Source organism: Erythrolamprus reginae, chromosome 3 (assembly GCF_031021105.1).
Source record: "Erythrolamprus reginae isolate rEryReg1 chromosome 3, rEryReg1.hap1, whole genome shotgun sequence".
NCBI classification, from domain to species: Eukaryota; Metazoa; Chordata; class Lepidosauria; order Squamata; family Dipsadidae; genus Erythrolamprus; species Erythrolamprus reginae.
In genome coordinates this window covers 91,880,297-91,893,332 of record NC_091952.1, presented here as the reverse complement: position 1 = coordinate 91,893,332, position 13,036 = coordinate 91,880,297, and the positions used below count along the sequence as shown (strand labels likewise).

The following is a 13,036-nucleotide window of genomic DNA, read 5'->3' as shown; positions in this document are numbered from 1 at the left end:
CAGGCTTGTTAACACTAATACACTACAGATTAAGAACTGAATTAAAATTTAATTTAATTAATATTGTGTGGACAAATTCTATTAAGCATTCATTAAAAAAAACTACTAGTTTAAACATTTTAATTTTAATCTGCATAAACATTATTTCTCAGTATTGCTTGGTGAACTCTAAGCTTTGTTACATTATTTTGAGATTATAGAGAAACAGCAAAATTGCTTTATAAGTACTTTCCTTTTGGATTTTATACGTACCTCTGTCTTCTGTGCGACGTCAGTCATGATTCCTTTCTGTAATCCAGTAAGAAATGTCTGCAAAAATGTCCTTCTTCTGTTTTACCTATACAAGACATAAACAATATATATATTTGTTTTTAAAAAGTTTTCTAACAATTTAAAGAATGGAACCATCAGAAGTCAAACTAGATGCAGGGTCCTACAGATACTATAAAAATAACATTGGTTTGAGTTGGGCAGGTAAGATCTTCCATATATGGGCTGCAAAAACTTATTTTTTTTGTTAATCTCTACAATCTGGGAGGCTTATAATTTTAAAAAGACAAAAGACAGATTGTAAGCAGCCCAAAAACAAGCATATGCAGTAAACCAAACCAACCTGTCTAGTAGGAGATCAACCATCACCCTGCCCCAAAGCCTGGGAGCATCCTGTAACTAGGATTTTGACAGCTTCCTAAACACCATGTGGAAAGTCATCTAGATCTCAAGGGACCTCATTCCAGAAGGTAGATGCTGTGATACAGAAGACATCTCTGGGTCTCTTTAGATGACACTGCTTATTAATGGTGCATTTAATATAATTCTTGTGTCTACAATATGAGAATTATATTAAATGCATTATACTATTATGCAGCCCACCAAGATAAACAATTGGCTCTAATTTTGGCTGATGCACAAAAAGCTTTTGATAACTTGAATTTGCAATTTCTTAATACGCAATTAGATATGAAATTTGGAGGAAAATTTACTAAAATTATTAAGACAATATATTCAAACCAAACAGGGAAGATATTGTTAAATTGAGAAACAATGGAAAAAGTTAATATAAATAAAGGGCTCAGACAAGGGTGTCTTCAATCACCACTATTATTTACACTTTCATTAGAAGTCTTATTGAAACAAGTTAGAGAAAACCAAGACATTAATGAACTGAGAATTCTTCTTCCCTCCCTTCCTTTCCTTTTTCTTTACTTCTTCCCTCCCTCTCTTTTTGTCTATCTTCCTTACTACCATCTTTTTTCTTTCCCTTTTCTTTACTTCTTCCCTCCCTCTTTTCTTTTTCTGTCTCCCTACCATCTTTCTTTCTGTCTGTCTTTCTTCCTTCCTACTATCTTTCTGTCTGTCTTCCTTCCTAAGAGCCCCCGCCCTGCTGCACTCCACCCCACTCGACCTGTCACCCCCAAACTGCGTCTGGGTTTAACAGCTCCATGTGTCTCTCAGTTGGTCTCTTTAGGGGAAAAAATGCTTGCAATATAAAGAAACACTTCTCACTGCAAGAAGTTGTTAATTTCTTGCCCTCACAAGGACGCAGTTTGGGGGTGACAAGTTGGGTGGAGCAGAGTGGAGTGGGGCAGGGGCTCTTAGGAAGGAAGAAAGACAGAAAGAAAGAAAGAAAGAAAGAAAGAAAGAAAGAAAGAAAGAAAGAAAGATGATAGGAAGGAACAAAGACAGAAAAAGAAAGGAGGGGGGAAGAAAGATGGTAGAAAGAAAAAGAAAGAGGGAGGAAAGGAAAAAGGAAGAAAGAAAGAAAGATAGTAGGAAGGAAGAAAGACAAAAAAATAAAGGAATAAAGAAAAATATACATTCTGCTGTTCCTCCTAATACAGTAAAAAAACAGTAACTGATCATCAGCAATCTGCAGATTACTAAAACAATGTTGGCTGTTACAACCAACTTAGTACTGTAATATGGATGCAGATTAATGAAAATAAGTGGTTTAGAAACTGATCAAAATTACTGAACTTTAGCACCATTTACCTCCATTTACAGTAATGAAAGTTTATGAACCCATTAGAACAAATTGTAATTCTGCAACACTGTGATCAAAACATTAACAAATACAGCTGCTTAAAGAAATGGTACCAAGCAATTCACTACATAATATCTTCAGTGTTGTGTCCAGCTGCCCTAGACACAACACTGAGGAACGCAATGGAGCTACAAGTGTCAGGTAAGATGCCTGTCCCGTGGCCCACCCATCCCCCATTCCGCTCCATCCCACCCCACCCATCACCCCCAAGCTGCGCCCCACCACAACACGTGCAAATAATTTAGCATACAGTTGAATTTGTTGAAAGTGAATGCCCTTAATCAGTGAAAGGCTACCAAATTTTTTACTACCACACTGTGGGCATGGTTTATCCAGGACACCCTGCATTTTCTTCAACATCTTTCAGTGCAAATTGGGTGTTCTGAGAGGGGGCTTCATTTTCACTACCCCACTGAGTTCCACCTCATCCGGGCAGTAGCCCACCCCTGCCCTTAATATATATCAGTAAACAGGAACCTTACTATGAAAGTGGAATTACAGCAGCTTTCTTAACTTATCTTATAATAAATATAAAACAGCTCTTATTTTATGGCAAAATTGAAATCTAAACTGTTTCATAAGCACTTGATATACTAAGCCAAGCTGCCTGGTTAACGAGAAACACAAATTGCCTTCTTAGTCTGGGCCCAGGCATAGCTACTTGCTTTCCCTAAAATTAAGCTTATTGATTAATACAGGAGGGCCATTATTGGATAAGGGTAATAAACACAAAAGAACTATTAATGGTTAAAAATAAGTAGGCAAAATGGGCAGCATGTTACACGAACAGGTGCAATGGCTGACTGCTGTGGTATGTGAACTCAGTCATTCAGGCAGCATTTCAATTCCTATTTTTTGTATATTTTTTTCTGATCCTTGAGTTTGTGCCATTCCTTTCATGAAACTGCTTAGTAGAAAAATATTTCCCCATGTTCGTTTACAAAATCTTACTCTACTTTAAAGAAAGTCAAATAAAGCTTTCAAGCATACAAAAAGAAAACCTGCAACCCAGGGGCAAGTTCCTAGAAATTCAGGTGTGCCTGTGCCCAGTCGCACAATTTTGCTTCCGTTCATGCGCAGGAAACAAAAAAATAATGGAAATCTCATGCGCACAAGTATCCCCTCGTGAGATTTTACTTCTGTGCATGCGCAAGAAGCAAAAAGTGCCAATTTTTTTTTTTTTTAAAGGATGGCACCGCCTGACAGACTGGCAAAGAGGTCACTGGAGCAGTTGCATGCAAATGGCGCAATCTGCAGGCTGTTACTGGAACAGCGCCTCCTAGCGCACCAGTAGAAACCCACCCCTGCCATGACCCCAAAAGTGAATAACTATTTTGCTCCTTGTTGAGTACAGTAGTCCCTCGCTATACCGCGCTTCACCTACTGCGGCTTCACTTCATCGTGGGTTTATGAGGAATTTGGTCGGCAGATTTAAACAGCCCGCCGAACTCGATCGGCAGGTTTTTTAAAAAAAATATATATCTAAAATTGTACATACTGTATTTAAATACTGTATCTAAAATAAATACTGTGTGGGAAGGGTTTATAAACACTTAAAACAATGAAAACTTACCAAACAGTTACAATATAAATACTTAAATAAGTACTATCAGTCGATAAATTCCCCATCGCGGATTTCACCTATCACGGCCAGGTCTGGAACGTAACACCAGCGATAGGTGAGGGACTACTGTACTGAAGAGACTTGGAGACAGTAGTGACTTAACAGCTCTTTATTGAATAGCATATTAGATCCAGCAAAGGAAACAGCCCGGAAGCTCTCTCTTTAAATAGAGGGCTGCGGGCTGGTTCAATCAATCAGCAGTCTCAGTTTTCCCACTCTCAACAGCGGATCTAGGAGTAAGCAGTCTACACTTTCAAACCTTAATACATAGCATTCCTCATCTATCAGAAGCTTTGTGGAAGATACTTCAGATGTTACAAAATATGTTGGAAGATGTTACAAAAGCTTGAGAGAAACTTGTCTCCCATCTTTATTATTTTAACAAATAACTCAAAGCAGTGAACATATTAAAACACCTTTCCCCATTTATTTTCCACCACAACAACAATCTTGTTTGGTGGGTGGAGTAGAGGAAGTGATTGTCCCAAAGTCACCCAGCTGACTTTCATGGCTGAGGCAAGTCTTGAATTCACTACTTTCCGTTTCCCATTCTAATATACTTATAATAATTTGCCTTCCATGATTTAATTAGGTTTTTTACAGTGTTGTTAAACCTGTTTTAAGCTTTCTGGATGGGATAATAAAGACAAAATGTGAAGTCTTCTTTGAGCCAAACTCTGTTCCTAGTTACTACATGTATGCACTGTGTAGTTACCATACATACTCCAGTATAAGCCAAGTTTTTCAGCCCAAAAAATGGGCTGAAAAACCCGACCTCAACTTATACTTGGGTCACTGACAAGTCACCACAAGAGGGCGCCCTGTGGGAGCACGGCAGGCATTGCTGGCTTGGGCGGGTGAGGAAGCTATGGCAGCCGGTGCTGCCTCTTCCCGGCTGAAGTAGCTTCAGGGGCGCCTTTGGGAGGGCATCACTGTCTATGTACAGGGAAATATGTAGTGCCTAGCAGTGCCAGTAGTAGGACTGGGCTGCGGAAGTCGGACTGGTAGTAGGACTGGGCTGCGGAAGTCGCACTTTGCTTACCCTCCACGGCTCCAACTTTCAATTAGGAAAGAAGGGTGACACGGAGGAACGATGCCGGCGCCCAGGAGGCACCTTCAAGTCAAATTCAAGGGTTTTTTTAAAAAGAAATTCGCTTTCCTACCTGCAAAGGCCAGAGCTTTCGGGACTACAGTTGGCTGCCACCTTTGCTTGAGCCAGGGAGAGGATGAACCAGCCACACCCATCCCACAGCTCTGACAGCGTACGAGAGGGGAAAAAAGCTGGTGAGGTGGGGGGGCAAGAAGACAGAAGCAGGAATCCATCGTCCCCGACCTCACCGGCTTCCCATCGCCTTTCCCCCCTCTCGCGTGCCATTGGAGCGCTTGGCTGGCGCCTTTGCTTGAGCCAGGGAGAGGAAGCACTAGCCCAACCCCCCCCACAGCTCCAACGGCACGCGAGAGGGGAAAAAAGCCGGTGAGGTGGGGGGGTGGCGTGGTGAGAAGACAGAAACAGGAATCCACCACACACACACACACGACCTCACCGGCTTCCCGTTGTTTTTCCCCCCTCTTGGAGCGGTTGGTTGGCGCCTTTGCTTGAGCCAGGGAGAGGAGGCACAAGTCTGAACCCCCCCCCACAGCTCCGATGGCGCACAAGAGGGGGAAAAGGCGATGGGAAGCCGGTGTGGTCGGGGGCAGTGGATTCCTGCTTCTGTCTTCTCGCCCCCCCCCATCTCACTGACTTTTTCCCCCTCTCACGCGCCATCGGAGCTGTGGGAGAGGTGGGGCTGGTGTCTCCTCTCCCTGGCCCAAGCAAAGGCGCCAGCCAACCGTAGTCCTGAGAGCTACGGCCTTTGCAGGTAGAAAAGCAATTTAAAAAAAAAAAAAAAAACCTTGAATTTGTCTTAAAGGTGGCTCCTTGGGGCCGGCAACTCCCTCCCATTTCTGAAAGTCGGACGTGGGGATTGGGCTACGGAGGTCGCGCTTTTCTACCCTCCGCGGCTCCAACTTCCAGTTCGGAAAGAAGGGTGGCGACCCTTTTTTCCTAATTGGAGTTCTGTGTTAGCAAAAACTTCAGAAGAGAAGGATTTAGGGATAGTGATTTCTGACAGTCTCAAAATGGGTGAGCAGTGTGGTCGGGCAGTAGGAAAAGCAAGTAGGATGCTTGGCTGCATAGCTAGAGGTATAACAAGCAGGAAGAGGGAGATTGTGATCCCGCTATATAGAGCGCTGGTGAGACCACATTTGGAATACTGTGTTCAGTTCTGGAGACCTCAGCTACAAAAAGATATTAACAAAATTGAATGGGTCCAAAGACGGGCTACAAGAATGGTGGAAGGTCTTAAGCATAAAACGTATCAGGAAAGACTTAATGAACTCAATCTGTATAGTCTGGAGGACAGGGGGAAAAAGGGGGGGACGTGATCGAAACATTTAAATATGTCAAAGGGTTAAATAAGGTTCAGGAGAGAAGTGTTTTTAATAGGAAAGTGAACACAAGCACAAGGGGACACAATCTGAAGTTAGTTGTGGGAAAGATCAAAAGCAACATGAGAAAATATTATTTTACTGAAAGAGTAGTAGATCCTTGGAACAAACTTCCAGCAGACGTGGTTGGTAAATCCACAGTAACTGAATTTAAACATGCCTGGGATAAACATATCCATCCTAAGATAAAATACAAAAAATAGTATAAGGGCAGACTAGATGGATCATGAGGTCTTTTTCTGCTGTCAGTCTTCTATGTTTCTATGTTGCAAGAGGTGCAGGAATTCTGGGAGTTGAAGTCCACCAGCCTTAAAACTGTCAAGTTTAAAGACCCCTGAGTTAGGGTTAGAAGTGCAAGGTCTTCAAACCTGGCAAGATTATGGTTTGTGGACTTCAACTTCAAATACCAGATTGCTTTTGTTTATCCTCTTTTAAATTTACAGATCTAGTTTGCTGGTTTCGTTTGAAAAAAATATTCTACAACATTTAATCTACTGATGTTTAAACTAATGTAATTTTATTTGTTTCCATTTTTATAAGTTACCAGTAGCCACTGCATTTTCTAACCTCGGCTTATATTCGTGTCAATAAGTTTTCCCAGGTTTTGTGGCAAAAACTGGTGCCTTGGCTTATACTCGGGTCGGCTTATACTCGAGTATATACGGTATGTTACCAATAATACAGAAGTAGTTTGCCATTAATTTTTTCTGGATTTGTTTTTTACTACAGAGCTGTTAATTCCCCACTGTCACCCATACAAATACTAATAAATCTACTTAGTTTTTTGAGATTAGCCAACATCTCAACAATATTCTTTCTGAACTCACAGGTTTGCAATCTGTAGCTAGTCCTACATCCACCCCTACTAGTAGCTTGAATCTAGCTAGAATCATTTTAGACAGTATATCTTCTTTTTCATTTTTTAAAAAGTGAAAATATTATCTCTTCAAACAAGATGAGGTCAAGAAATAAGTGCAGCAGGAATTCCAGAAATGTTTATTCTAGCATAGAATAACAGAACCTTAAAATCTTGTTAGATTCCCCCCCCCCCATTCTTCTTCAACTTATACTAAGCAAGCATAAGGCAGGAATATTTTGAGCTTCTTTCTCATGCTTTCTGTTTTCCGAACCTGAGCAATCTTTTCTGAAACTCCTGCCTTAAACCTTCCCTTTCCAAGGCCAAATTTACATTCCTTCCCACTTATACAGTTATTCAAATAGTTACCATTTGGCAGGGCTGGCCATTTTCAGTAGGCACTTCCATGTTAAGACTATTGCATGGGTGACATTCAAAATTTTTCCCTACCGGTTCTGTGGGCATGGCTTTGTAGGCATGGCAGGGGAAGGATACTGCAAAATCTCCATTCCCATCCCACTCCAGGCAGGGGGAGGATACTGCAAAAATCTCCATTCCCATCCTATCTGGGGGCCAGCCACAGATGGTATTTGCTGATTCTCCAAACTACTCAAAATTTCCACTACCAGTTCTCCAGAACCTGCTGAATTTCACCCCTGGACTATTGCCATATGTAGTACATTGTAGATTAAATAAAATCTTCAATTAATTCAAGTGAAATTAAGTCAGCCAGCCTGCAATTGTAGAAAAAATATTTTTTCTACACATTTGATCATCAAATTTGTCTTCAGCACCCTATATTTTGAATCTATTTTTTGGATTTATTCATGTTAAACTTCACGATATTATTTTTAGACCACTATCTATCTAATCCTACCAAGATTATTTGGAATTTATTTCTGTCTTCTGGCCCACCCACTTTTGAGTCATCTGCTAATGAAGTAAACATTCCTTCCATCAAGTAGAATAGAGCAGAATAGAATAGAACAAAATTCTTAATTGGCCAAGTGTGATCGGACACACAAGGAATTTTTCTTTAGTGCAAGTAATTAATCTGTAATTATATGACTGAAAATCAAATCCTGTAGCAACTTCCTCTGATGAGGAATTTCTAAATAATTGATCCACCTCGAAGTCATGTAATCTAACCTATAATTAAATGTTTTGTTAATCAGAACATCTTAATTAAATGCTTTGTTGAACGCAAGGAGTTTTTATCATTATTAATGCTTGAATTTGAGTTTTTTACTGCAGGACTGGGCGACATATAAGTCAAATAGATAGACAGACAGACAGACAGACAGACAATGTCTGCAGCATTCCAATAATTAAGAACTTCAAAAAATAAATATAAGACTTATTTTTGTCATATTCATGCTGACTTCTAGTAAACACTACACTGCTTTCAAATTGCTTGCTGACCAATCACTTTATGATTTCCTCTAGGTTCGTCTGAGGTATTGATGCTAATTTAATCAGTATGCATTTCCTTTACTCATTACTCCACTGGAATTGAAATTCCAGAATGTTCAGACAAGTTTTATTTACAAAGTTCTGGTCATCACAGTATCTCCATGGTTGGGTGATCATGATTTCAGATGCTCCTTGCCAGTTTTCCACAAGTAAAGGTTAATGGGGAAGCTGGCTGTCAAGTTGCCAGTCAGAATATAAGATAAATAAAACTGAGTCCTTTTTCCAAAAGTTCAAAAGTGAATTTATCAAAATCAGAACTAGAAACATTGAAGGGAAAAGCAAAGTCTGGGGAAAATGGCGCGATACAAGCATATACCAAATCCCCCTTTACCAACCCCCTTGGGCAAATGCCCAATCCCTATAGTCCATGACCATCAGGTGGATTCATCTTCATCTGCACGTCACTCTTCTGGAATGTTCTTCAAACTGTCCCCTCCTGGCACCAAGGAAAACGAAACCTATCTCACTCCATGGCCTCCTGTGTGCTTCCCTCCCACTAATCCTTATCTCTAACCCACCCTGTAACTATTGACAACCAAGCAAGAGAGATGCAGCCGCATAAGCGAAGGTTGACACTGGCAAGAAGTCAGAAATTGCTCGTTCCCACTGCTTTTTTGTCCACTTGTGTAATAGCCATACAATTAAGTAAAATTTAATGTTTATTTTGGGGACATCAGACTGCATTACCTTTCTCTTAAAGGATGGCCCAATGGATCACAGGGTTATTTGTTTAGTAAAAAAAACTATTAAGGAGTTAATAGTTTATTACTGCCTCTATAATTTCAGTAGGAGTATTTCAAGAAAAACCTTTGCAGCCAACAGATGTTTGAGAGCTTGTAGATCAGGTAAACAATCTACAGCACACATACTGACAAAATTCTGCCAACATTTGGTCATAAATGCAGCAGTGAGAACTAAAGGAAATAACAGTAATCACATTAAGCATCCAATATGATTAATGTATCTTAAAAACTCCTTAGTTTCCTTCACTGTAGGAGAGGAAAACAAGACTGAAAACTCTGCTGATGTTATAGTCCCTGTGATCCACGGCAACCTTTCCAAACAAAAAATGTAGTTTCAGGTTCAAAACAACCACCCATCCTTACATTTTTGGTACAGATTCTTAATCAAATAGAGATTTTATGTTAATCCTCAATCATAATATGTGACATGAAAAAGAAAATACAATCATCCACCTCAGTGGAGTGAGGTGAATCCTTTACTATTTTGTGCGATGTTTCTGCGTATGTGGCAGAAGCATCCTGGGAGGGTAGGAAGAGCATCCCAGCACTGGGGCTAGTGGTTCTTAGAACCGGACCAGCAACTGGCAGCAACCTACTGCTGGTCCATCTGCTCCTGGCTTGGGTTAAAGCATTTATCTTCCAAAAGATAAAGATGTTGTGAGCCGCTCCGCGTCCAAGGAGAGGGGCGGCATTCAAATCTAATAAATTAAATTAAATTAAAATGTACTATGTATAGAATTTTACTTAATTTATTACCCTTTCCTGCATTTTGGGGGGCAGATAAGATTCCTCAATATCCCTTTCACAAAAAATACTATATTTTAATGTGTGTCACCTAGAACTATAGATAGTCAGGTAGCATACCGTCATGTGATTAAGAAAGTACAGTGTTCCCTCGATTTTTGTGGGGGATGCGTTCCGAGACCATCCGCGAAAGTTGAATTTCCGCAAAGTAGAGATGCGGAAGTAAATACACTATTTTTGGCTATGAACAGTATCACAAGCTATCCCTTAACACTTTAAACCCCTAAATTGCAATTTCCCATTCCCTTAGCAACCATTTAGATTATTACTCACCATGTTTCTTTATTAAAGTTTATTAAAAAAATATTTATTAAAAGTGGATGAAAGTTTGGTGATGACATATGATGTCATCGGGCAGGAAAAACCGTGGTATAGGGGGAAAAGCCACAAAGTGCTTTTTAATTAATATTTTTGAAAAACTGTGGTATAGACTTTTCGCGAAGTTCGAACCCGCGAAAATCGAGGGAACACTGTACACCTATTTTGAGTTCTATGGTTTTACATATCGGGACATAGTAAAAATCATTTGGTCCTTGGCAGTTATTAAAAGTAGGTAAGTACAACCTCAAACAAACAACATATAACACACGTAACATATGTCATCTTTACATGGCTTCTTCATTTTGGCTTTCTTTTTGTAAAATAAATTATGATATGGTGTAATATGTCATGTGTTGTTGTTCATATGATGTTGTATTTACCTACTTTTATGAACTGTTAAGGACCAGATGATTTTTTTCTCTGCCCTGATATGTAAAACCATAGAACTCGAAGAGGGTGTACTTCCTTTTTCACATGATTCGACAGGTTTCATTAATTATACTTATTATTCCGCTGATTTTTTGATACGATCAACAGTCACAAAAATCAATCTATTAAGGTGCTAACAAACTCAGAAAAGCCATTAAGTATATTGAATGACCAAGCAGAAAACAAAGTTGGCTCCATTTTAATTTCCAAAGTTTTTCTGCCAAATTTCATTCCTTTGACCAGTTGCAAATATTGGCACTGACTGTCAAGAATGGGCAAGATAGAAAGTGATGAATCCCAAAAACTGAACTGTTTTCTCACAGGAAAACCTCCTGCATCATTAGACTCTGCTATTATTCCAGCAGTGGCTGCAGAGTTGCAGTGGAACACATGCATAGAAATAATAATAATAATAATAATAATAATAATAATAATAATAATAATAATAATAATTTATTAGATTTGTATGCCGCCCCTCTCCGAAGACTCAGGGCGGCTCACAACAAGCGATAAAACAATATTGTACAGGCACAAATCTAATATTAAGAAGAAGAAAAAAACTAAAAACCCTATCAATTTAAAAAAAACCAAACAGCACATACATACCAAACATAAATTATAATAAGCCTGGGGGAAAGGTGTCTCAAATCCCCCATGCCTGGCGGTATAGATGGGTCTTAAGTAGTTTACGGAAGACAAGGAGGGTGGGAGCAGTTCTAATCTCCGGGGGGAGTTGATTCCAGAGGGCCGGGGCCGCCACAGAGAAGGCTCTTCCCCTGGGGCCCGCCAGACGACATTGTTTAGTCGACGGGACCTGGAGAAGGCCAACTCTGTGGGACCTTATCGGCCGCTGGGATTCGTGCGGTAGTAGGCGGTTCCGGAGGTATTCTGGTCCAATGCCATGTAGGGCTTTAAAGGTCATGACCAACACTTTGAATTGTGACCGGAAACTGATCGGCAGCCAATGCAGGCCACGGAGTGTTGTAGAAACGTGGGCGAATCTGGGAAGCCCCATGATGGCTCTCGCGGCTACGTTCTGCACGATCTGAAGTTTCCGAACACTTTTCAGAGGTAGCCCCATGCAGACAGACACAACATGTATTTTGCTGCTACTGTACAGCTTATTATAAAGGACTGAATTATACGTCTTGGTAGCTTGTAATGGTCCTGTATGCTTTAACATCTATCTATGAGAGAAAAGCAATGCTGAACAATGTGTAACTACAAATCAGACAGATAAAATCTGGGGAAACAGCAGCATATATAGTTAAAATTAAACCTTAGATTTATAGGATACTATGTGGCATTCAACGACATATCAATAAAAGTGCAGGCTCCTATAAGAATCAACATGGAAGGAAAATGTGCCAATGCTTTTCTTTAAATACAAGTGGAAACAGGAATTTTTGGCAAATGTAACCTGAACACCAGCATGTGCAGATATTACAGGTTTTAGAAAACCTGAATTGCAGGTTTATTAAAAGATGGGAATATTTCCCTAATTAGGAACCCAGCCCATTTTCTTCTTTGATTTTTTTCCCCCTTTCCACTCTGAAATCATTCCACTGACAGTAATTTGAAGGGCCTCTTAAAATATATATTTTAAAATACTGCTATATACTGTTTCTGTGGATTTGTGTGTTCAAGTTTGGGTTTTAGAAACCACTTCTCAAACCTTTCCAAAACCTTTTAAAAACCAAAATTTGACTTCCCCCTGCTCTGCTTTCTCCATTTTTCTGACCGCCAGAAAAAATACCAGCACCTTCACTCATTTGACCTCTTCAACTACTCAACATACTGTGATGACTAATGGCACTTGGATTATTATACTCACTCTTTATTTAAATATGCCTATTACCGTTATTCCTTTCTTTCTTCCTCACTATGGCATTTTGTATAAGTGACAAAAGTTTTCTTTTTAGCTATTTGTCCAGGATAGTGGTCTGGAATCAATATGAAATGAGGTTGGGTTGAAACAGGTGAAACCTGAAAGCACTGAATTGTACTTTGTTGTTTGTTTCTTTGTTGGTTCTATTGTTCTCTCTCAAGGGTCCTCCTAGACCAGTGATGCCGAACCTTTTTTTTCCTCAGGTGTTGAAAGTGTATACACACGTTATGGTGTGCATGCACATGACCACACCCATAATTCAATGCCATCTGCCCTGCCCCCTGCAGTCTGGGAGGGCAAAAACAGTTTGTTTAGTTCAGAGTATACAAGTGAAGCATTGATAGAGGTATTTGGAGACACTACAACA

General features: G+C 40.0%; 1 protein-coding gene across 2 annotated transcripts in view; it reads right to left on the bottom strand.

Moving 5' to 3' along the window:
* NEXN (nexilin F-actin binding protein) overlaps positions 1-13,036 on the bottom strand; it is a 40,884-nt gene that overhangs the window by 25,192 nt on the left and 2,656 nt on the right. For both annotated transcript variants that reach the window (XM_070746187.1, XM_070746188.1), the window contains exon 2: positions 253-337. In XM_070746187.1, coding sequence (XP_070602288.1) covers positions 253-279 — 27 coding nt within the window. In that variant the 5' untranslated portion in view covers positions 280-337. The remainder of the gene's footprint in view (positions 1-252; positions 338-13,036) is intronic.